General features: G+C 40.5%; 1 protein-coding gene across 1 annotated transcript in view; it reads right to left on the bottom strand.

Moving 5' to 3' along the window:
- Positions 1 to 9,510: 9,510 nt before the first annotated feature.
- The window catches only part of ABCB10 (ATP binding cassette subfamily B member 10), a 39,559-nt gene continuing 22,798 nt past the window's right edge, over positions 9,511 to 26,271 (bottom strand). The window contains exons 7-13 of the mRNA XM_056130712.1: positions 24,490 to 24,585; positions 22,610 to 22,819; positions 20,071 to 20,150; positions 17,783 to 17,963; positions 13,466 to 13,509; positions 11,591 to 11,625; positions 9,511 to 10,383 (exon numbers count right to left, since the gene is read on the bottom strand). Of these exons, the coding sequence (XP_055986687.1) occupies positions 10,152 to 10,383; positions 11,591 to 11,625; positions 13,466 to 13,509; positions 17,783 to 17,963; positions 20,071 to 20,150; positions 22,610 to 22,819; positions 24,490 to 24,585 (878 nt within the window). The 3' untranslated portion in view covers positions 9,511 to 10,151. The remainder of the gene's footprint in view (positions 10,384 to 11,590; positions 11,626 to 13,465; positions 13,510 to 17,782; positions 17,964 to 20,070; positions 20,151 to 22,609; positions 22,820 to 24,489; positions 24,586 to 26,271) is intronic.

Here is a 26,271-nt window from a genome sequence, read left to right as displayed (position 1 = left end):
GGGGATGGGGGTGGGAGGGATATTATCCATGGTGGTGGAAAATGGGCACTGGTGGAGGGATGGGTATCTGATCATTGTATAATCAAACCCAAGCACAAAAAATTGTAAATCTACAACTGTACCTCATGGTGTTTCACTAATAAAAAAAAAAAAAACATAAGGTTGAGAGCTTGATACCTAGCCATGTGCCAAGCTCAATCTTGGTGGCAGTGCCACTTAAAACCCTGGGCACCGCAGTATAAACCTCAAGTTTGAGTACACCACAAGCTTTTGTGAACACAGCAACTGAAAAGTGTGTGACCGCTGGCAAGCACCAGAGCAAAGTGCAGTCATCAAAACAAGTTGTGTGGAACAGTATCCTACTGTAGTTAGGATGCTTGCTGTTCAGATGTGGACTGACAAGCAGGGGTCAGTTTATCTGCCAGTAGAAAGCACTATTTTTCCCCTTTGTTGGTGGAGGTGGGGCACACTGCAGCACTTGGGACAATTTCCTAAATAATGGTTGGGAGATGGGAATCAGCTCCTGATGGTGTTTGAGGGACCATGTAATGCTGGGGAATCAAACCTGGGGCTCCTGCATGCAAAACATGTACTCCAGCCTACTGTGCCATCTTTCGGTCTGATAAAGTACTCTAAATAAATTATCTCTTTGCCCATAACTACTTCTGCTATTTGCTAGGGGAGGGTGAGAATTTCCTCAAGAATTTGCTCTCAGAGTCTGAAATGATGTCCTATGGTGACTAAAATCGACTGTGGTGTCCACCAACAAGGATGCACTAAGTCACCAAGATGATACCTGCCAGTGACTTTGACTCCTGTTTATATCCTAGATTATTTGCGTTCTAGTTTTATAAGCATCAGATTATAAGATTGAGATGCCAAGTATTTAGAGCAATACTCTTCCTATGGTAAGGTTTTTCATCTCTTCCTGATTGCAGATTATTGCTCCAAAGTGAAGTTTCTTTCTTAACAAAGGTATCACATTGTCTTTAGTCTGACTGGTTGCTGTCTTACCTCTTGCTGTACAAACTGCTCATCAGGATTTCAGGGTTATTCGTGGTTATATTAGTGCAAGTTTAGGTGTCAATTTGCTATGACTCTGGAATGAAGTAAATACAATTTTTTTTAATTTTTATCTTTTTGTCCATGAATCTTTTTTTTTCATTTTTTATAATTTTATTTATTGAATCACTGTGAGAGCGGTTACAAAACTTTAGAGTTTAAGTCTCAGTCATACAATGAAATGCCTGTACTTTCACCAGTGCCCATTCTCCCCCACCAAAAGCCCCAGTATAACCCCTATCCCACACCCTCCCCCTACCTGTGGAGCAGATGATTTCCACATAATTCTCTCTCTCTACTTTGATTACATTCAATATTATGACACCAGACCCACCATTATTATTTGGGATTTTACCCCAACACTCAGATCTGCTGAAAAGGCAACCGTAGACAATTTGTTTTCTATTGCTGGTTATGAATAACATGGTGTCATGTGGCTGCAGTAGTGGCCACGTGATTTTGAAATTCCTAAATTTTAACAATTAAATCTGGAGGGATTTCTACCAAAACCTGCTCTGTTTCGAGATTTGTTCCTCAGTCTCTTGAATCATGGCCATTACGCAGTTTGATCAGGAGCCAGAGAAGCCGTTCGTGGGCAGTGACTTGTGGTCTTGTTGGGATGGGGAGGAAAGGGCCGGCTCCACCCCCATCCCGTGAGGTCCTGTATGTGTTATCACTGAGGGCCCAAACCTAACTGTCCAATGGCCTCTGGAGGATGGTGGCCACCGAGCGGCCTAAGAGGAGCAGCTGGAGCGACAGCACCCTTTCTCCCCTGGGGTGGCCTGGCGACAGTAACCTACTGCAGGGTCTGGACGCATTTCTGCCAAAAGCCACTGGGTTCCGAGATTTGTTTCTGAATCTCTGGGATCATGGCCGTTAAGCAGCTTGATCGGGAGCCAGAGAGGCCATTCGTGGGCAGCAACTTGGGATCTCATTGGGAAGAGGAGGAAAGGGCCTGCTCCACCCCCATCCCGTGAGGCCCCATATGTCTTGACACTTTGGGCCCAAACCTGACTGTCCAGTGGCCTCTGGAGGATTGCCAGGGGGAACAGGCCAAGGCATGAAACCTATTCCCACCTGCAGTGGCCCAGTGCCTGTAACCTACTGCAGGGATCGAACGCATTTCTGCCAAAAGCCATGGGGTTTCGAGATTTGTATCTGAGTCTCTGGGATCATAGCCGTTAAGCAGTTTGAGTTGCTTTGTGGGGGTGACTGCCAGTGCCTCCACGAGTACTGGGAAGTGGGGAGAGGTAGCCCATCTCAACTCCAAGGAAGCCTAGAGATTTCAGTCACAAAACCTACATGCGTGAATTTGCAGAAGATTATACCTCAATGAGATCTGTCCTCGATGGTGGAGTCTGACCAGGGGCATGATGGCGATTTTGGGTTGTGAAGCAAGCAGCTTCCAAGCGCTCAGGTTGGGCGGGCAGCAGGCTAACCTGCCCCCTCTGATCTACTCTGGTCTGTTTAGTTTTGTGCGGGGCTCAGATTAACTGCAATTTTTGATCTCTTTCGAGATTTGCTTATGAGTCTCTAAAGCAAGGTCCATAAGAGAGTTTGTATAGCTAAGCCAGAGGTGGGTTGTGGGCGTAACTCCAACATAACTAACTTTTGGCCTTTAATTTTGTGAAACTTGGTCCCGAGTTGTTGGGGCTTATCTAGAGGCACAGCGGCAATTTTGGGGTACTGGAAAGCCATTAGGCACCATTAGGCTGCTGCTCTGCAGGTACAAGATGATCTACTGGTGGCACTGCACCCTCGTACTCTATGATTTGAACCATATCCCCAAACTTGTACAGTTCTTTAGGTTTTCTTGGGGTTGGTACACACCCAGCTGTGCTCAGGTATTACTCCTGACTGTATTCAGGGATCACTCCTGGAGGATTTGGGAGACAATATGGAGTGCCAGGGTCAGCTACATGCAAAGTAAATGCCCTCCCCACTGTACAATCTCTCCAAACCTTGTACATGCTCTTTAGACTTAGTATTTCAAGGCCTGCTGGAGCATTTGGGTCTGGTAGTTCAGGATAAGCGAGGTTAAAGGAAAGAGTCTTTGGTCACAATATCAACCAACATGGGATATTGCTATTTCTTTACATGACGAAGGTTCTAAGCTTGCTCACAAAGCTAGAGGCAGTATTTGTCCCCAGTGGCATGGTGGGTTTTGTAGCAATTGTCTATTAAAGAACAGAAGAAAGACTAAAATGTCTGTTCACTTGAATCATAGGACTGTGGCTTTTTGTTTTTGGAGGAATGACTTGGAATAGGCTATTCCACGTATCACAAATACTTGTCAAAACCAAAACCTTAGAAGGAATGCAGTCCATAAAAATATATTAAGGTTGGGGCTGGAGCAATAGCACAGCGGAAAGGGCGTTTGCCTTGCATACGACCAACCCAGGTTCGATTCCCAACATCCCTGAGCACTGCCAGGGGTGATTCCTGAATGCAGAGCCAGGAGTAACCCCTGTGCGTCGCCAGGTGTGACCCAAAAAGCAATATATATATATATATATATATATATATATATTATGGTTATATTTTTATGTTGAAAATCTTTGAGACTGGAGCAATAGTACAGCAAATAGGGTGTCTGCCTTGCACGCGGCCGATCTGTATTTGATTCCAGATCCCCAATGGTCCCCTGAGTGACCGCCATGGGTAATTCCTGAGTGCAAAGCCAGAAGCCCTGTGAATCATCGGGTGTGACCCCAAAGCAAAATATAATAATAATAATAATAAATTATTTGAATCAGAAAGTAACATAGTAATTTGAATACTGGCTTCCTTTCTTGTTACTTGATTTGCTTGGTGACAAAATAACTGATTACTATTTCATAAGCACAAAAGAAATGTGTCAGTTAAATGCATTTGATGGTGGTAAAATTGAATTTCTCTGATGAAGTTAGTTCTAAAGAAGACAGTAATTTTAATTCTGAAGTATTTCTACTTGCTCTAGCATATGACACGTACTATAGGAGTCCTATAAACTCATTATCTTATCTTTTTTCTTATTACATTATGTACTCTGAGTATTTCAGTGTTAAGGGCTGACTGGCTCTTAAAAAATTATTTAGGGAAATTAAAACACAAGTCTTCCCACAACTCAAAATGTGCGCATTTGTTTAAACCAAACATAAAATGCTAAAAACAGAACTGTCAAATATTTATTTCAGAATCACATCTATACTTATTAAATATAAGAGTAATTTATTCTGCAATTCAGTTGAGCTCTTTTGTAATTGTAGAATTTTATTCTTGCTGCTGTTACTGGAATAATTTTTAAATGTTATCTTAAAATAAATATCTTAAGAACTAATTCAAATATACATGAATACTTTAAAAATATATGTAGTATGTTTATTTCCTCTGTAATAATCATAATTAAACTACCTATAACAAAAACAATGATTTATGGACAAGATGTTTTTGTCAGACATTTATGCAAAACTTTGGTATACTACAGAATGTTTTTGCTGAACTTGTGAGATACACATTTACAAAGTTGTTCCAGACTGGGTTTCAGTCATACAATGTTCCAACACCGTCTCTTCACCAGTGTACATTTCTGACCATCAATGTCCCCAGTTTCCCTCCCACTATCCACCACAGGCTGTCTCTACAGCAGACATCTCTCTCTCTCCCTCTCTCTCTCTCTGTCTCTCTCTCTCTTCTTTCTCCTCTCTTCTTCTCTTTTTCCCTCTCCCCCTCCCTCTCTCTTTCCTTTGGGCATTATGTTTTGCAGTACAGGTACTGAAAGGTTATCATGTATATCCCTTTACCTCCTGAACTTGAGAAATTATTTTCTAACCTGAATTTACATTCCATGGTGATGCATGGTAAATATAGGTGTTTTACATTCCATGGTGATGCATGGTAAATATAGGTGTTTTTTTTTTCCTGCTTTTTTTTGGGTCACATCCAGCGATTTTATCACCAAGCAAATCAAATCCAAGAAAGTAAGACACTCCTGACAGTGCTCAGGGAACCATGTGGGATGCCTGCAACTGAACCCAGGTCGACCTTGTGCAAGGCAAACACCCTACCCACTGTACTATCACTCTGGCCCCAAAAGTAGTATTAAAGAGAAAAAAACTAAACTTAGCATTTCACTCATAGAAATTTGGAAAAAATAAAACCTCAAAGCTATATAATTAATTATAATACCCCAAAAGATCTTAGAAAGCAAATATCCAACAATGTTATAATTTTATTAAAATAGTAACTTACAAATAGACATGTGAGATGTTCAAATTGTGTGTCTCTTTTTTGTACAAACTTCCTAAAATACAGCCATTTCAGCTAAGACCAAACTGATTTATGCAGGACTAATCATTGCATTCAACAGGAAATTAGCCACAGCTATTTCCTGAAGATATGGTAAAATTATGAAATTTGATTCTCAGCAGCACAGTAATTTTGACATTAAAGTGGAAAAGTACGCAGAATAGTGAAAACTTCATCACTGATCCCTGCCAAATCATTTTAAGACATTCAGCTAATACTTGGCTGGAGCAATAGCACAGCGGGTAGGGCGTTCGCCTTACAAGCGGCCAACATGGCCGACCCGAGTTCGATTCCTCCGCCCCTCTCGGAGAGCCCAGCAAGCTACCGAGAGTATTCGATATGCCAGACACAGTAACAACAAAGTCTCCAATGGAGACGTTACTGGGCCCGCTCGAGCAAATCGACGATCAACGGGAGGGCCTTTACCTTTTACCTTTACCAGCTAATACTCATCTAAAACAGGGAAGCTTTTCAAGAAAACTACATTTCAGATACTTTAAAACTTCAAGCAATAGGGGCACTTGCCTTGCACGCTACCAACCTGGGTTTGATCCTTGGCATCCCATATGGTCCACACCCCCACCCCCAAGTCTGCCAGGAATGATTTCTGAGCGCAGAGCTGGGAGAAAGCCCTGGGCATCCCAGCTGTGGTTCCAAAAAACAAAATATAAAATGAAACTTCAAGTAATAGATACACATTGGTCTGACTAATTTGTGAACCATCAGACTCTTGTCAAAGACCATAAAGTATCTTATAATAGACTCTGTTCAACTCTTCATATATTAGTGTGGCTGAGCTCCAATAAAACTTTTTAGATACTGAAATTTGAACTTCATGTTTCATGTGTCTATTGACTTTTTAAAATTATTTTTTAGACATTTATAAGTATGCAACTCTCCTTTGTAGGCCACACAAAACAGGTTTACCCATCCTGAACCAGCTTTTATTTTAGTTTTTGGCACTGTGACTTACAATCCCATTAGTGGCAGGGTTTCATACATACAATGTTTCAGAACTACACACTCCACCAGAGTGTCTCTCCACCTCAACTTATCGGGCCACTCCCCACCCCCCTCAAACTGCAAGCTTCCTACTGAAGACCAGCTCTCAGTTTTTGTTGCCTTTGGGGATTCATTTCCTTACTATGCTTCTTTATATTCCGCATGAGAGATCATTCTGTATATGTCCCCTCAGCACTGGTTTTGTGAGGTAAGTAAGTATAGGTGCTAACATAGGACATGAAGAAAATGGAGAATGCTTAGTAAATGTTTAATGGAATAATGGAGGTTACCAGGATGCTTTTTGGGTCACACACTGCGATGCTCAGGGATTACTCCTGGCTCTGCACTCAGAAATTACTTCTGGTGGTACTCCAGGGACGATATTGGATACTGGAGATCAAACCTGGGTGGGCTGCGTGCAAGGCAAAGGCTCTCCCCACTATATTATCGCTCCAGTCGAACATTTATTTTGTAGCTTTAGCAATTGCATGGGATTAAATGAAGCCATACTGTACAAAATGCACTTAGAAGAGTTTATCCTGTGATTACATGTTCAGAAGGGACCTTATTTAAAAAAAAAAGTGGGGAAGGTACATTGTACATAAAGATGGCCTTGGGAAGATGAACAACAAAATGTTAAACTCATAATGTAAATTTCTCTTTCACATGTAAAATATCCATTGAAATTTTTTAAAATTTTGCTTATTTCCTAGTTTGCTTCTATATTTTTAAATTGCTCTCCATGCATTTAGGAGAAAACTAAGATTTTTCAGGATGACATTGAATCAGTCAGATCCTATGGTATCTATTTCACTACCATATCCTTCTATACAGCACCAGTGAATTAACACACAATCAGATAATGCTTCTTTACCTAGGAAATGAAATTGGTTTCTACTTAAATCATAGAATTGCTAAAGTATCTAATATAGTAATGTGCAAATACTTTGGAAACAAACAAAAAATGAAATCAACTCTGTTAGTAACAACTGACCATTTAACTGTTTCTTGTAATTAATCTTTATCTGCTTTACCTTTCTTCTAGAAGCTCCTTGAGGAGAGACCCTAAAATTTATTCATCTGTCATCAATTCCACTGGACAACTCTTTATGTACCACAGGAGCAGGGAACATTTATTTACTATACTGAAGCAATAAAACATAAAATGTATAAAAAGGACACTTGTAATAGTAACTCAGTTTTTATCTTCTAATGTTAGCTTTTTCTTTCTTCCTGAATCTCCATAATTAAATTCTAGTATGAAACTGAATGTAGTATAAAGTGTTATAAGAAGAGTACTCAGAGTTCACTAAACATTTAATCCATGATATAAAACATTACCTATTCCACCTTTTTCCCCCGCGCAGCAAGGTGGCCGCCGCCTCAAGAGTTTATTGGAAAGCCAGGTAGGAGCCCACAGTGACGGGGTAACTGGAGTCTCATGGGAAGCGGGGGGTTGGGGGGCAGTACCGGCTCGTCCTTCACGCCCTACTGAGGTCACGAGTTGCCCCCAACGAGCGGTTCTCCAGCACGGCCATAACACCAAACGCAGAGAAACCAATCTCATAATTATCTGGCTCTTTGCAGAAATCCCTCCAGACTTACCTAGTAAAATATCAGAAATCCAAAATCGTGTGGCCCCTATAGCGGCTACACGATATCATATGATTCTCATAACCACCTATAGAAAACAAATTATTTCACAATGCATTTTCAGCAATTCTGATTGTTGGGGGGAAATTCTAAACAATAATGGTGCATCTTTTGTTGAAATAATGAATGTGATCAAAGTAGAGAGAGAGTTAAATAGAAATCATCTGCCTCACAGGCATTGGGAGGGGTGGAAGGGGGGTATATTGGGGTTCTTGGTGGTGAAAAATAAGTACTGATGAAGGGAAAGGTGTTTGATCATTGTATGACCAAGTCCTAATCTTGAAAGCTTTGTAATTTTTCCCACAGTGATTCAATAAATAAATATAAGAACAAAAATATTATCTAAAGACACAACTGAGCACAATGTATTAGAAAATCAAATATAATAATCTAATTCTATTTTGTAAATATTTTATGGCACAAAAAATTTCTCTCAGATAAAACCCTAAAATAGTTTTGTCTGCTTTTTGAAAAACACACCATAATAATAAACTACATAAAGAATACAGGTAAAGCTTCTAAAGATGCCTATCACTCATTACTACTGTTCACTAATTCAAAGAATACTAATTTTATTCAATGAATCAATTTTATTCATTTATAAATTCCCTTATAAGTAGAATATAATACTCCAGATTTATCATAAAATAATGGTTTCTTCTTTCGATATAATCAGAGAACCAATAAGTGCATCAGAGAACTTTCATGTAAATCACATCAACAAAGTATTTCTTAGATTCTGTCATCATCACTATAGAAAAGCACATTTTTGGGTCAGAGCAAGAGTACTAGAGCTTCTCTCCAGGGTTCAATTCCTGGCACCTGTATGGTCCCCTTAGCCCTGCCAGGATTCATTACTGAGCAAAAAAACAGGAGTAAACCATGAGCACCACCAGTTTTGTGGTCCCCCAAAAAACAAATGAAATTTTAAAGCACATTTTCTCAGTTAACAGCAAATTAACAGCCTCAATATGAATGTAGCAAATCCAGTGGCTGTCCTAAAATTTTTTTGTTTCTGGGGGGGGGACCATACCCAAGCAATGCTCGGGGGTTACTCCTGGCTCTGCACTCAGGAATTGCTTTTAGCAGTGCAGTGTACAGGGGACCATATGAAATGTTGGCAATTGAACCCAGGTGGGCCACATTCAAGGCAAGCACACTACCTGCTGTACTATCTCTCCAGTCCCAGTTCTTTTTAACATTTTTGAAATATTTAGGTAAATAAAACTATAATCATCACTTATATTGCTCTGATTTTAATTTTACTGAATACAATTTCAAAATTATTTTAGTAGCTGATAAGTCTTAAAATTTGGCAAGAAATTATATATTTTAACTAAAATTTTCAAAATACAGTATCTTTATACAATGCAAATGTAAGATTTGTTTTTATAACTTTCTTGGTTATATCTGTCAGTTCATGCCTCACATCAAAGTCCTCATAAAAAGAAATAAATGAATAATAAAAATACAAGTTTCCCCAATTCAAAGGATGGGGCTTCTACCCCTCCTTAAAAAGTCATCAGAATTGCATGCTTTTGTATGGAAATTAGTCAGTTTCACATCATAAGATTATCAGAATAAAATAGAGTTAGATACAGTTACTGGCAAACTGGCCTAAAATAATTAGGCTTTTAATTTATAATTCCCTTTTAAAAGTCGTCATTTGATATTTACACAGCAGGTAAAAAAAATGAGGTGCCCTGCTATATTAAAATATCTCAAGATAAAAGAAACCTGAAAATAACTTCAGCACTATAGATGTTTAAAAAGTTACAGTTATTAAAACTCTGAATAAAAAATGCTTCGGACAGGTACATTTCAAAACAATATTTTATACACTTTGAAAAAAATAGGCATATTCAATATTTAAAGCATGATTTACAGATTTTATATAAGTCTCTAAGTCTCCCTTCCCCCTCCTTGGCTGCAATGCTGATTTGTATCAATTCTTCTTATATTCAGTTTACTTAGAATTCCTCTTTTTGTGTGTTTTATTTGTTTGTGGGCCACACATGGAGATGCTCAGGGATCACTCCTGGCAGGCTTGACAGACCATGTAGGATGCTGGAGATTTAAATAGGTTCAGTCAAGTGCAAGGTAAGTACCCTACCTACTATACCAACTCTCCAGCCCCTCTAACTTCTTTATGCTAAAGTAAACCTCTGTTTGTTCATTAATTTTCTATATGTTCCATTTGGTCTTGAAAGAAGTTCTTCATGTTTCCCACATTCAATAATTTTGCCTTGGTCAAGAACAGCTACAATATTAGCATTCTTAATGGTAGACAGCCGATGAGCAATAATTAACACTGTTCTTCCTTCCATGAGTCGATCTAGAGCTTCTTGTACAAGGTGCTCATTCTCGGCATCTAGTGCACTGAAACAGAAAAACCCATGTGAGAAAGCAAAGATGTCAATGCACTTTGCACTCAGAGATCACTCCTTGCAGTGCATGAACATCCATCTGGGGTGCTGGGACCAAAACCCATGATGGCAAGGCAAGCATCTTACCCATTATCCTATTTTTTCAACTTAAGAAGGAAAAATTATTTTTGTACTTAAGATAACATGTCCGTAAGTATTAAACTTTTATGGTCCTGATGTTCAGTTACTGCACTTCACCACCATCAAAGTGCCCAAGACCACACTGTTTTTACTTCTAGTCCACATTCACTCTCTCCACCCCACCACCATGGTTTGGTAATCTCAGTTTTGCAATCCAGAGCCAGTTTTTGTTCTTTTCATCAAAACTGAAACGTCTTGGGTGTCTATCTCTATTTTATAATATAAAGTTACTATTATAAGAAAGCTTGGGATACTTGGTTGCTGTGAAACTGGGAAAAAACTGGACAGTTGCTGATGAGAGTGATTAAGGCACATCACAAATGTGTCTGATTTAGAACCAGGATCATAAACTGAATAATGAACCTGCCCTTTTCTGTTATTAATAAATTATTATTTATTCAGGCTTGGTCTCCTTTTTTTGTGAGGGCTACTCTGCGTGGTACTCAGAGGCCATGTGATGGTATAAGGGATCAAATCCTGAGAAACGCACATGCAAGTCATACCTTGCCCTCAGACTAGGTCATTTTGAAATGGGTCAGAGAAGTAGTAAAGGATGGAAGGCACTTGTCTTACATGTGGCAAGAATATGTCTTGACAATCTCCACATGTGACTCAAAACCCTTCTCTCTCTCTCTCTCTCTCTCTCTCTCAAACACACACAGTAAGAGGGGAAAAGGCATTTTAACTATCAATCTGAAATAAGGTAAGGTAAAGGTAAAGGCCCTCCTGTTGAGCGTCGATTTGCTCGAGCGGGCCCAGTAACGTCTCCATTGGAGACTTTGTTGTTACTGTGTCTGGCATATCGAATACTCTCGGTAGCTTGCCGGGCAATCCGAGAGGGGCGGAGGAATCGAACTCGGGTCGGCCATGTTGGCTGCTTGTAAGGCGAACGCCCTACCTGCTGTGCTATCGCTCCAGCCCACTGTGCTATCGCTCCAGCAAGTCAAGAAAGTTCTGGTAAAGAAGATATTTGTTATAACTTACTCATAGTAATACTCATAGTATTAAGATATCCTCACCTGGTTGCTTCATCTAGGAGAAGAATCTTGGGATTCTAAAAGAGGAAAAATATTAAAAAGAAAACATTTTTATTAGAAAATATTATATCAGTAATAAAAAGATGAAGTATTTATGAAATAACATAGCTAGGCCTTGAAAACACTTTGCTAAATGAGGTGGGGCTACAGTGAAGGGAAAATAAGTAAGGGCTGCGTACTGCTAAAATGTATAAGACTTCTTTTCAGTGTGACTAATATGTTCTAAAATTGATTATAGTTATGGATACACAACTCTGAATATCATTTTGAATTATGTACTTTAAATGAGTAAACAATGTAGTACTGTTATATCACAATAATGCTACTACAAATAGTGGGGAAAAAACTAAGTGTCTGAGATAAGCACTTACAATGAAGAGTTAGAGATGATTTTAAACAATTATCAAGGTAGTCATAGGACCAGATATTATTCGTAGTACAGTTTACCCTGCTGGTGCATTAATTAACAGTGTGTGGTAAGAATCTAAAGTAAACAGAAGTTAAAATCTACAAGGCCCACTTATAGTTTAGTTATAAGTTATATGCAAACTGTATAGATTGGATATAAAAATTAGAAAAAATAAGAGCTAGCAGATATGTGAAATTAAATTCTAACTTTCCCTAGGAATCTGTTCATAATTTAATGTTACAAAAAAGACATATATAGCATTCATAAGAGTGCTCTTTATAACATCCCCAAACTAGAAACAATCCAAATGCTTATCAACTTGAGAATGATAAACTGTAAACGAGAAAGTCCCAACAGCAAGGAAAAGAATGTTGATATAGGTTACAACATGGAAGAGAAGTCTCAAAAACATTGTCAAAAATATGCAAAGATTATATCTTGTATGAATACATTTATCTAAATTCAGGAAGGCAAATCTAGACATACGATAAATAGGTGGTACCCTATGGTTTGAGATAGGAATTAGAAAGACTACAAATGGATACAATGGATCTTCTTAGAGTGTTAGAAGTTTTAAAGGAATACTGTGTTATGGTTACCACTGTAAATTTACTAAAAGTCACTGAGGAGTAAATTTAAAACTGCTGCATTTTATGAAATATAAATTATGCTACAATAAAGCTGTTTATTTTCTCTTTTCTGGGGGGTGGGGAATGGATGGTCACTGGTGGTTCTTAGGAGTGACCCCTAGCAGTGCTCAAAGTACCTTATGAATTCAAACTGGGATCAGCAACATGCAAGGCAACTGCTTTACCTCCTCAACTATGGACCAGGCCCTGCTTCTTTTCTTTTGGCTAAGAAGAGTGGAGGTTGCTACATCCAGCTTACTCAGGGAATGATGTGGTGCCAGGTCAGGTGCACCAAGGCAGGTGTGCTATCTGTACCATTTCCCTGGCCTCCTGTTCTGTCTTTTTTTAAATGACCTTTATACCAGAGGAGAATATACCTGAAGAAAAGTTATAACGTCCATGAACTTCTGTTATAATGACTTTTCTTTTGCCTTTAGTTTTGTATATGTATTATAGAGTATATTAGTACTAAATAATTATAATAATCTACAACCAGCAAACTATAGATTATACTGTTTTAACATTTTGATATATTTCACTAATTAGAACTTGAACGAGTTCATGGACTAAAAATTCCTTCACTGACAATCCTAAGTAGAGTTCTGGTTCCTCATAACAGGTAACAAGTATATTTGGTATATTTAGACAACATGTCTAAATATGAAACCCCCAATATGAAACTCCCAACTTATATTTTCCTAGAATCATCATTCTTTACCTCCAAAAAAATGAAAGAGAAGGTGGTAAATTACAAATTACAAGGTCAATATGTAAAACAGCAATGACAACAACAGAACAGTCAAGGGCTTTCAGACCTACCTTAAGCAGAGCACGAGCAATTGCAATCCGCTGTTTCTGCCCACCTGACAATGACAGTTTTTTCTTAGATGAAGGTCTTAAGAAAGATACTTGGTAATAGGTTTTTTTCTGATAAATCATGATAACTTCAAGACATTTTCTTGCAGTTAGTCATAGATAAGATATATCATAAAACAAAACCCCTGTTTTTTTAATGACCAAAGTTGGGACGAGTGAGGAATGAGAAGTTAGTGAGGTTCTGCTGCTGTTGTTTGGTTATACAGTACTAGATATCAAATCCAGATAAAGCAAAACATGTTTCCCCAATGAGCTACATCAACCTCAGGAAACCTGGAAAATGTCTCCTCATTAATTTAGAAATCAGAAACAATACTATCATAGCTAACATTTATTGAGGATTTCCTACATACCAGGAATTTTCAAAATGCGTTACATGGGGGGTATGGTGCTGTCAACAGGTCAACCTATACCTGCAGGCCGAAGTGAATCAGCAGCCTGATGGTGCCTTCAGACTTCCTGATACCCCAAAATTGCTGCTGCCTGTGGCCAGACCCCAACAACTTGGGGCCAAGTATACCAAGAAATTTAATGGTCAAAAGTTAGGCATGTGGGAGCCACACCCACAAACCACCTCCAGCTCAGCTATACAAGTTCATGTATTGGCCTTATTTCAGAGACCCATAAATCTCGAAAAAGATCAAAAGCTGCACTTAGGGCTGGTGGTGCAGCACACTGCTGACAAGTGGGCATGCCCTGAAGGGCATATGCCAATAGATTATTTCTCTAGAAAAGATGGAAACAAGGGCCATGATCCAGAGACACACAGAAGAATCTCCAAACCGAGCAGCTCGCTGCAGAGATGCCTCCAGATGTTAAGCCAGGCCAACTTCACTGGGGTGCCTCAGATGAGGAGAGGCATCATCCCACTGCCTACCTCCTAAAATCCCCCAGCGGCCGCCAACTTCTAGAACCCAATAAGAAGTGCAGGTACACGGGTTCAGTGACTGCAAACTCCAGGTCTCAAGGGAAACAGGATGGGTGGGTCCTTCTCATCCGCCCCACATGGGACCCTGGAGGTCACACCCACAAATGATCTCTGGCTGCTACTTAAGCTCCTTAACAGCCATGATACAGAGACACACAAAAGAATCTCCCAACCAAGCAGCAGCTGACTGCAGAGATTTCTCCAGACCTAATTATCTAAAATTTTAGAATTCCAGGAGCACACGGCCGCTCTCACGGCCATGTGACATCTTATGCTATTTATAACAGGCAATACAAAAGAGAGTATGAGGGAGATTGTCTGCCATAGAGGCAAGGGGGAGGGGTGGGATGGGAGAGGAATACTGGGGACCTTGGTGGTGGAAGATGTGCACTGGTGGAGGGTTGGGTGATCAATCATTGTATGATTGAAACTCAAACAGGAAAACTTTGTAACTGTATCTCATGGTGATTTCTTTGAGAAATCACCATGAGATACATTTCTTCTTTGAGAAGAAATCCAAATGGCCAAAAGGCACATGAAAAAATACTCTTCATCACTAATCAGGGAGATGCAGACAAAAATAACAATGAGATATCATCGCACATCACAGAGGCTGGCTTACATCCAAAAGAACAAAAGCAACTGTGTTGGTGTGGATATGGGGAGAAGGAAACTCTCCTTCACCACTGGTGGGAATGCTGACTGATTCAGCCTTTTTGGAAAACAATATGGACGTTTCTCAAAAAACTAGAAATTGAGTTCCCATTTGACCCAGCAATACCACTTCTCGGTAGACATCCCAGAGATGCAAAAAAATACAGTAGAAATGACATCTGCACTTTTATGTTTATTGCAGCTCTATTTACAATATCCAAAATCTGGAAAAAACCTGAGTTCCCAAGAACAGATGATTGGTTAAAGAATCTTTGGTACATCTACACAGTGAAGTACTATGCAGCTGTTAGAAAAGATGAAATAATGAAATCTGCATATAAGTGGATCAACATGGAGAGTATCATGCTAAGTCAAATGAGTAACAGAGAGAGAGAAAGAGAGAGAGACAGACAGACAGACAGACAGACATAGAATGACTGCACTCATTTGTGGACTATAAAGTAATAGAATGAGCAACTAACACCCAACGATAATAGAGGTTAAGGGCCAGGAGGATCTTCCCCTGCCTCACATCCTGGGGAAAAAGGCACCTGGGATAGAGAAGGGACCACTAAATGAATGATGCTTGGAATGCTCACTTGGGATAGGAGATGCGTGCTGAAAGTAGACTATAGACCAAACATAATGGCCACTTACTACTTGTATTGTATTGCAAACCACAAAACCCAAAAGGAGAGAGAGAGTAAAAGGGAATGTGCCTGCCATAGAGGTGGGGGCAGGGGGGTTGGGTGGGGGTGGTGGGAGGGATACTGGGAACACTGGTGGTGGAGAATGGGCACTGGTGGAGGGATGGGTATTCGATCACTGTATGACTGAAACATAATCATGAAAGTTTATAAGTTTGTATCTATCTCTCAGTGATTCATTTAATAATAATAATAATAATAATAATAATAATAATAATAATAATAATAAAATAGGGGCTGGAGCGATAGCACAGTGATAGGGCATTTGCCTTGCATACAGTCAGCCCAGCCGGGTTCGATTCCTCTTCCCCTCTCAGAGAGCCCGGCAAGCTACCAAGAGTATCTCGCCCGCACGGCAAAGGCTGGCAAGCTACCTGTTACGTATTCAATATGCCAAAAATAGTAACAACAAGTCTCACAATTTGTTGTGAGATGTTACTGGTGCCCGCTTGAGCAAATCGATGTACAACGGGAGGACAGTGTTACAGTGCTACATTACCTTATTTAAGTGTTGTCAGGAGACCTAGGGGGCTCTCCTAACAATTCTCAGCTATCTGGACTGAAAATCTTTGGGTTCATGCTGGTTGGGCCCTGTGGTTTCAGGGATTACTTGAACCATTCCAGCAGTGCCCAGGGTCTCCAAGGTCACACCTGACAGTACTCAGGAGCCTTGAGAGCTATATCTGGTAATGCCTGGTTATGTGGTGTTAGGATAGAACATAACCACTATACTATCTCCTGGCTCATTGAAAAAAACTTATGCACATACATGATATTATATATAATCATATACTTTTAAAGTAGCTGTAAATTTTTCAGTTTTCATGGTTTCTGAGCAACACCAGGCTATGTTGAGGGCTAGCTCCTGGCTCTGCACTCAGGAATTATTCCTGGAAGTGCTCAGGGGACCATAAGGCATACTGGGATCAAACTCTACTCAGCTGTGTGCAAGGCAAACACCCTACTCTCTGTACAATAGCTCCAACCCTATGAAAGCCCATATTACAGACCATCTTCCTAAATAGAATATGCAATGGAGCAAGAAAACGAGAAACCCAAGAAATTTCTAAGTTTCTGGGCAGTATGTGAAACAGATGGAGCAAAGGGTATCACAGTGTCTGGAATATATAATTCTACTCTTCTCCCTCAGAGTACTGCTTTGGAAAACTTCTGTTCTCATCTTATTCTCTTCTTTTCCCTATTCTGGGAGAAATGGCATATAATAGTTGGTGTTTGTGTGAAACTTGAGTAAAGAATAGAGTAAACCACTCTAATATCCAATGCTTATGAATGTACATATTTTTTAGGTGACATGGATTGAATTCAAGATTTCATATATCCGAAACATGTGTTTTGCCACTGAGCTACACCTGGTCCCTTCCTACTCTCCATTTTCAAAAAATTCAATTCCACTAAAAGCAAGGAACAAACAGATTTAGACGAAACTCGGGGGTATATAAAGGCCAGAGACAGATAAAAACAGAAAATATGCGACAATTTCATCTCTCATCTCTGTCTCATACCACCTTTTATCCTTTTACCCAGGATACACTATCCTTACACTGGGAAAGAATTCAGGACTCCTTCTGGGGTTTTCCATTTAGAAAACTCAGTTTCAGGCTGGAGAGAGAGTATAACAGGTAAGATGTTTGCCTTGCATGCACCCAACCCAGGTTTGGTCCCTGGTATCCCCACAATGGTCAGTGAGCCTTGTCAAGAGTGATGCCGGAATACAGAGCTAGGAGTAAGCTCTGAGTATAGCTGGGTATGGCCTAAAAAGCAAAACCAAACCAAAACGAAAGAAAACCCTCCACTACTGTAATATGAAGTGTCTACAGGGTCCTTGCTGCAAAGTAATAACAAAGTGGGACTTAAAGGGGCCAGGGATGTGGCTCAGCGCTCATGGCCACATGTGCAAAGTAGGGGATTTGATACTTTTGCACCTCAGGTGGGAACTGAGAGGGAAAGTACCTGAAAGGAGAATGCCCTTTTCTCCAACCACAGTGTTGAATCCTTGAGGGAAATTTCGGATGAAATCAGCTGCATTGGCAATATGAGCCACTTCTTGTATCTGCTCATCGGTCACCAAGGAAGGGTCATCGGCACCATAAGCAATGTTCTCAGCAATTGAGCATGAAAACAAAATTGGTTCCTACAAATTGGAAATCAAAAGTATTTATTATAAATTTTGAAACAGACTTAAAATATACATAATAAATATAGTAGTTTTGTACATGACAGTCACCCAAGAAACGATTACATTTTTCCCAAAGAATATATACTATTTTCATGATTCTACTTCCTTATCCTCTATAAATTAACCCTGCAGACTTTTTAAAAGTTCAGTTTCTACCATGAGCAGGATTTTTTGGGTGTAGGAGGGGTTACTGGGGCCATATCCAGTAGAATTCAGGAGCTGTACCTGCCTCTGTATTGGTATCCCTGTCACCTGGCTGAGTGACCCCTAGTAGTGCAAAGGGAACCATAGGTGGTACTAAGGATTCAAACTGGGGACAGCTGCATGCATGGCAAGTGCTGCCTTAACCCTTGTACTATGTCTCTGGTCTAGAACAGAAGGAATTTTATTATCTTTAGTTCACAAAGCACCACAGGAAATAAGACCCCATAGTAGGTGCGTGCACAATACTTCATGCACAGTAGGCACCTCATGAATTCAAGTTCCGCTTCTGTACAATGTGAGGTACTGGCAGATCTTGGATCCATCTGTACTTTCCAGACGCCTGCCTTCCGCTAAGCACAAAGGAGGAATCAATCTCTATCCAGAACTTTTAAAACTATACACAAGATAGGAAAATGGCATTTTGAAAGAACCCTGTAGAAGAGTGAAAAAATAAACTTCTAACTTTCTTTTTACACCCCTAAATAATATACATCATTAATATCATTACTGAGCAACTCCCATCTCCACCTGCAGCTCAGCAAGTGCAGTCAGGGTGAGGGGAAGATTTGAGGAGAACTTATTAGTGGAAGATACTTAGAAATGGGATTTCTTGGGTTTGTCCCCTCTGCACATGGTCCAGCAGTAATAAAATATAAAGAGCTATGTCAAAAGTTCCATGAAGCAAAAGGGAGTGCGCATATTACATTAATACTCTGCTGTGAAACATCTTTGCAGGGCTGGAGTGATAGCACAGCGGGTAGGGCATTTGCCTTGCACGGTCGACCTGGGTTCGATTCCCAGCATCCCGTAAGATCCCCCAAGCACCGCCAGGTCCTGAGTGCAGAGTCAGGAGTAACCCCTGTGCATCTCCGGGTGTGACCCAAAAAGAAAAAAAAAAGAAATCTTTGCAAAGAACCTCTATGGTTCTTGCCATAAACTTTGCTTGTTTATAGAGAAACATTTTATGCAAAATATTAAACTATGGCTGTTAATAAAAAATTGAAATTGCAAGTGAGTTATAGAAACAAAAATGCTTTATTATTCTCTCCCTCATCTGTGAATAATTAGCATTACAAAGTAACATTGGTCTTCAGATTTTGATAAAATATCAGTATTTCAAGTTATTCAATTTTTTAATTCAAAAGCCTAGTAAGATAGTATCAGGGTAGGACACTTACTGTACATGCAAGCTTACCTGGTGGACCCAGGTACAATTCCCAGAACCCCACTGTGGTCCCTGGAGCTCTGTCAGGAGTGATTCCTGAGCACAGAGCCAGGAGTAAGTCCTGAGCACAGCCAGGTGTGGGCCAAAAACAAACAAAAGTTTAAAGTCCATTTTTGTTCATTTGGTTTTGGGCCACACCCACCAATGCTCTGGGGTTACTCCTGTCTTTACACTAAGAAATTATTACTGACATGGCTCCAGGGACCAAATGGGATGCCAGGGATCAGACCCGGATCAGCTGCATGAAAGGCAAGCACTCAACCCACCGTGGCCCAAATTTTAAAGTCTTAAATGGCACTATTTACAAACCAAGTCTTAAAGAGGCACTATTTAAAACCAATCTGCCATGTGAGATTAGTTTAATACACCTGGAAAACACCCAGTCTTTTCCCTCTGAGTGGTTCAAGACCGAGAAAAACAATTTAGAAGGAATTATAGGAGTCACTAAGCTAGCTCAAAGGGCTAAGAGTGCATGTTTTGCATTGGGATCCCTGAGTTATATACCCATACCACAAGGTCTGCTGAGAGGAGCACTGAGCACAGAGCCAGGACCAGCTCTCAAGCGTGGCCAGATAGGACCAAAAAGAAACCAAAAGAGGAAGTGTAATAAAAACACAAACCCTGGTCTCATACCTGACTCACTGTCCCAATCTTGGATCGAAGCCAGACTGGATTTAGCTCTCGGATATCATGCCCATCAAGACAGATAGTTCCTTGTAAAGGGAAGAGGGAAGAAACATTTAGTACCATGTAGACACATTAGAATCTAGGAGAAAAATTTCCAAGACTATTTTTAAAAGATAAAAGTATACTCGAGCAGGCCCAGTAACGTCTCCATTGGAGACTTTGTTGTTACTGTGTCTGGCATATCGAATACTCTCGGTAGCTTGCCGGGCTCTCCGAGAGGGGCGGAGGAATCGAACTCGGGTCGGCCATGTTGGCTGTGTGCAAGGCAGACGCCCTACCCACATAGTGGTAGGGAGTTGGCCTTACACGTGGCCAACATGGCCGACCCGAGTTCGATTCCTCCGCCCCTCTCGGAGAGCCCGGCAAGCTACCGAGAGTATTCGATATGCCAGACACAGTAACAACAAAGTCTCCAATGGAGACGTTACTGGGCCCGCTCGAGCAAATCGACGATCAACGGGAGGGCCTTTACTTTTACCTTTTAAAAGTATACTCAAAAATCTCCAACAGGAATTAAAATGGAGTGTTTCACAGAATTTCCATGTCTACTCTGGCCCTGTTAGATAATCAGCCTTTCTAGTTGAACTATTCAGTTTACCATGCTCCAGAAGCTGCTGAGAGCTTCCTAGACCCCCTGGAGTGACTCAGTACTCCGTAGCAAGATGATTCTGTGTAAAGCTTTTATTTGGAAGTTATATGGGAGAGGAACATACTAAGGAAGCCACCAGTTGGACAAAGGCAGAGGTGACACAGTTCTGAAGCTGACATCCATAATCGAGGCTGCTTAATTCTGCCCTTTTCTGGCCATGTCAGTCTTGGCAGCCACTGGGAGGTTCTGGTTCTGCAGTGATGTTTTGGGAAAAAGTCTTACAGGCCCAACTCTGCCAATGATTTTTTAGCTCTTTGATCACTCCTTAAAACAGCTTTATTGAATAAACTGAGTTGGAATCAAATCTGACCAATCTTAAATAATGAGTTGTAACTGTGATCTTAGTTAAGAGAATTCTGTACATAGGTACAAAGCAACAGACATTCTATTTAAATTCATAGTTTTACTTTTACTAACAGTTGTTTTCTTGTTAGTATTGTTTTTTAATCCAAAATTCAATCAATCATATGGAATGCTTACTCCAGAATGATACAAGGATATAAACTTTGGGGGCTGGAGTGATAGTACAGCGGGTAGGGCATTTGCCTTGCACATAGCCAACTTCTGTTCGATTCCCAGCATCCCATAGGGTCCCCTGAGCACCGCCAGGTTTAATTCCTGAGCGCAGAGTCAGGAATAACCCCTGTGCACTGCCGGGTGTGACCCAAAAAGGAAAAAAAAAAAAATGATATAAACTTTGTAACTATGTATCAGGATGGATATTAATCAGATATATTACACTGACTTTTTATAACATGTGCAAGTGTCATTAAGTTGTACTAATGGAATTCATACAATATTATTTCAATTATACCTTTAAAAATATTCTTAAGTAAAATAACACTCTTTGTTCTGAAAGATGCTATGATGTAGTTACAAATTAAATAAAAACAAAAATGAGAAAAATTTGAGTCAGAGAGATAATTCAAAGGACTGGAATGCATGCTTTGCATGCAAAAGGTCCAGATTTAATCCCCAGTATCTCACAAGCCGAGAGCAGCCCCTAAGCTCCCAGGTTTGGCCCCAAAACAAACAGAAAGAAGGAAAGAAAAATCAATTAAGATAATCTCTACTGCCTCAAAATAGCTTCACTGGAGTGTCACATAGAAGTAAATTGCTGATGGACACATTACCTATTTCCATACTAACTACAGAGCAATCCATGAGCAGAAGCCATCAGATGGTACCAGAAACTTCTCAAGGCTTCTGCACAACATCTGGTGCCCAGTGGTACTTGCTCTCTCCTGGTGCTACTGCTGAAGAGAGTAAAAAACTTTTCTTTTGCTATTTATTTTTATTAAAGTACCATGATATAGAAAGTTCTTCAGGGGCTGGAGCAATACCACAGCAGGTAGGGCATTTGCCTTGCACACGGCCAACCCAGGTTCAATTCCCAGCATCCCATATGGTCCCCTGAGCACCACCAGGAGTGATTCCTGAGTGCAGAGCCAGGAGCATCACCAGGTGTGACCAAAAAATCCAAAAAAAAAAAAAAAGTTCTTCATCCTACCTCTTGTGCAATCTCTATGGCTTGAGTGATAAACATCTTATAGATGTTAAGCAACCCAACCTGTCCTTTTCCCATAAGGTGTAAGGGACTCAGAGACACTAGCATTAGAATTGTGTAAGTGTGACTTGGGAAATCACTGAACTTAAAGAGGCTGGACACAAAATATATACAAAATGCCTAACAAGTTCAAAACTAATATCTTTGTCTAAGGGATTTATTTTGTGGAAACAAACCCTCTGGTATTTGGAATGTTTACACTCCCGGGTCTTTGCACAGGAGAAGAGGGCTCAGGAGAGCTCTGCTCTACATTGCAGTAAATTGCTTACCGGACAGAGGATCATACAACCTCAGCAGGAGGGAAATCACTGTTGATTTTCCAGAACCACTGGGGCCAACCAGTGCAGTGACTGATCCTGATGGAATAGAAAGGCTGAAATCCTGGAATATGGGCACCTCTGGACGAGCTGGATAGGTGAAATGTACATTCTTAAACTCCAAACCACCTTGGAAGTTCTTCTCACTTAAAACAACTCCATCTGAAATATAAATATTTATTTAATGCAGAGATCAAACTTGGGCTGCACTAAATTCTCTCATTTGTCTGACTCTACATGTCAGGTCTAGAGTTTGAGCTCTTACTGGGTAAATCAGGAAGAGGTCTGCCCTTATCCTCTATGTACCAGGCACTGTACATATATGTAGAGTCTTGCTTGATCTCAGAGCCTGAAGTCACTAACAGGAGCTAAGGCTCAGAGATAACAAGTATAAGTTAGTGTTCACATTGAAGCCATCTAATTTTAAATCCAATTTGCTTCCTCCCTATGCCACAGTCTCTGCAGTTACTTTGGTCCAGAATATTTCTTATCTACTTATGACAAATGTGAGACTGTTGCAAAACAGATGTGGACCTGTGAATGTCGGACATCTGTCCTGTCCTTTTATTACCTTGCTACTGACTAGGAAGAAGTCTGCTCAGTATCTCTCAACGGAGCTTATTTCCTAGTGCCTACAATAAAGAAAACTAGGCTTTCATTTGGGCTGGAGCGATAGCACAGTGGGTAGGGCATTTGCCTTGCAAGCGGCCAACATGGCCAACCCGAGTTCGATTCCTCCACCCCTCTCAGAGAGCCCAGCAAGCTACCAAGAGTATCTCGCCTGCATGGCAAAGCCTGGCAAGCTACCCATGTCATATTCAATATGCCAAACACAGTAACAACAAGTCTCACATTGGAGACGTTACTGGGCCCGCTCGAGCAAATCGATGAACAATGGGAGGACAGTGACAGTGACAGGCTTTCATTTACTGAAAATGTCCTAGGAGTCACTGAGTAGTTGGACTGGTTACTGCTCTCAGCAACCACTCCAACGCCCTCCTTTGATGGTACAGGCAAAAAAGTTCTTCCTGTGAAATACTTGCTTCCATGGAAGTAAGTTAATAAAAGAGATGATTCAGCCAATTACTATCAGCATTCTTTTCTTTTCCTTTTTTTTGAATCACAGTGATTTACTGTTACAAAGTTGTTCGTGACTGGGTTTCAGTCATATGTTCCAATACCAGTCCTTTCACCAATGTACATTTTCCACCGCCAATGTCCCCAGTTTCCCTCCTTCCACCCACTCCCACCCCCACCCCCACCCCCGCCTCTATGAAAGGCAACTCCCTCTCTCCCTCTCCCCCCTTTCTGCATTAAGGTTTGCAATACAGATACTGAAAGGTTATCATCCTTTGGTATATATCCCTTTACCTACTTTCAACACTCAGTTTTTGTCCAGAGCGATCATTTCTATTATTACCAGCATTCTCAACTCCACTTCCTCAAAGTCAAGAAATATAGAGACTTTTACATGTGTAACACCACTTCATTTCCTTACACAAATTAGCTGCCCAGATACAGATTCATCCTGGAAGATAAATCTAGTGGATTGGTGGAGCAATTCATTTGCAACTCTGTTCTGTATTGGTTTCCAGTCAATGGGTGGTAACAAAGAAACTGCAGCAAGGTAAACAGTGGGCAGCAAACTGTGTGGTGAGGCCCACAGCTGCAGGAATATTCTTGGGCTCCGCAACAGCAGCCCAGCAGCTATTCTCCCTCTGATGATCCTGCCATAAGGGGGGGAATGATATTCTTCTTATAGTCATCTTTCACAGGAAGGGCAGAGAGCTGCTCAACTATCCAAAGTGAATTTAACCCCATTTCAGACCCACCATTAAAAGGAAGCTTAGGCTCTCTCTCAAGGAGCTCCCAGAGGCGTCCTCCAGCACCTAGTCCTTTCATCAACTCTGAGTAGAAAGAGCTCAGACCTGAAAATAAGAAGCAAAGATACAAATTGAACCACTTCTGGAAACAGGAAACAGCCATCCACTACTTCACCTCTCTTGTAATAAAAATCTATTTTGAATAGACTGGGGGCCAGAATGATAGTACATCAGATATGAAGTTTGCCAAGCATGTGGCCTACCTGGATTCAATCCCCAGAACCTCACATGATCCCCCAAGTCTTGCCAGGAGTGACCCCTAAGAACAGAGCCAGGAATAAGCCCCAAGCACCACCAGCTATGACAAAAATACAGCGGAGGAAAAAATCTACTTGGGGGGCTGGAGAGATAGTACAGTGAGTAAGGCATTTGCCTTGCACACAGCTGACCCAGGTTCGATTCCCAGCATCCCATATGGTTCCCTGAACAATTCCTGAGTGCAAAGCCAGGAGTAACCTCTAGGCATCACTGGGTGTGCCCCAAAAAGCAAAAAAAAAAAAAAAGAAAAAAAATCTACTTGGGAATTCATGTTTAGTATTCCCTCTGACTCATATTTCTCCCCTTCCTATATCATTCCTATGGCATTCACGGTCGCCCGACATCTTATTATCTCATTCTTACTTTGGACAACCTGGCAGGCTATCGAATGTAACCTGCCCACACGGCAGAGTCTGGCAAACTCCCGGTGGCATACCCAATATGCCAAATACCAGTAACAATGATGGGTCTCATTCTCCTAACCCTGAAAGAGCCTTGAATATGGCACTTTTTAAAATCTCAGGGTTAGGACGAAAGAGACGTTATGGGGCCTGCTTGAGGCAATCGACAAACAACAGGATGATCGTGATTGTGATCGTGATCCTATATCATGAATTTCTTTCTGGTAAGGATTTGATGTATGATTGGGGTACAAATACATATATTCATACTAATCAATCACTGAATTAAATGATGAAGTTACAAAGTCGATATAGTAAAAATATAGCAACATAATGCTTATTTTTATTCCATACTTAAAAGTAATATAAAATATCTCAAAATTCATTTTCAACTTATTTCACAAAAATCAAACTTTTTCACGCACAATTAATATTCCTTATAAATTATATTCCTTATGTTCCTTATGAATTATATTCCTTATGTATTACATGCAGTAATCTCTCTTTCTTTCAGACTTATTTTGCTCAATAAAGCCCCATTCATGCTTCCAACAATCTCTTTTCAAAGTCACCTTTGAAGTATGATTTAACTAATAACACAAAGCAAACTCCAACTATACTGTTCTATTTTAATTTACCTGAACACACACTTGTGAAAATTTCTCTTAATATACGCAAAATGCATTGTTTTATTTCTATCACATTGTTCTAAGTATAATATTAAAAAATTCTATTGCTTTAAATAAATAAAATAGGATTTCTTGCATGGAAATTACAAAATTACTTTTGGGTTTTGGGGCTGGGCATTCATGTGATGACAGGAATTGAATCTGAGTCTCACACATACAAAACCATATGCACCAGCTTCTTGAGCCATTTCACCAGCCCTACGAGTTACTTTAAACAATGAACTTCAGGGCTGGAGCGATAGTACAGTGGGTAGGGCGTTTGCTTTGCAGGTAGCGCACAGGTTCATTCCCCACCTTCCCCCCCCCCCATTCCCATATGGGCCCCCAAGCACTGCCAGAGGTAATTCCTGAGTGCAGAGCCAGGAGTAACCCTGTGACCCAAA

Source organism: Sorex fumeus, unplaced genomic scaffold, assembly GCF_029834395.1.
Source record: "Sorex fumeus unplaced genomic scaffold, SorFum_2.1 ptg000007l, whole genome shotgun sequence".
NCBI classification, from domain to species: Eukaryota; Metazoa; Chordata; class Mammalia; order Eulipotyphla; family Soricidae; genus Sorex; species Sorex fumeus.
This window is presented reverse-complemented; position numbering and strand designations above follow the sequence as displayed.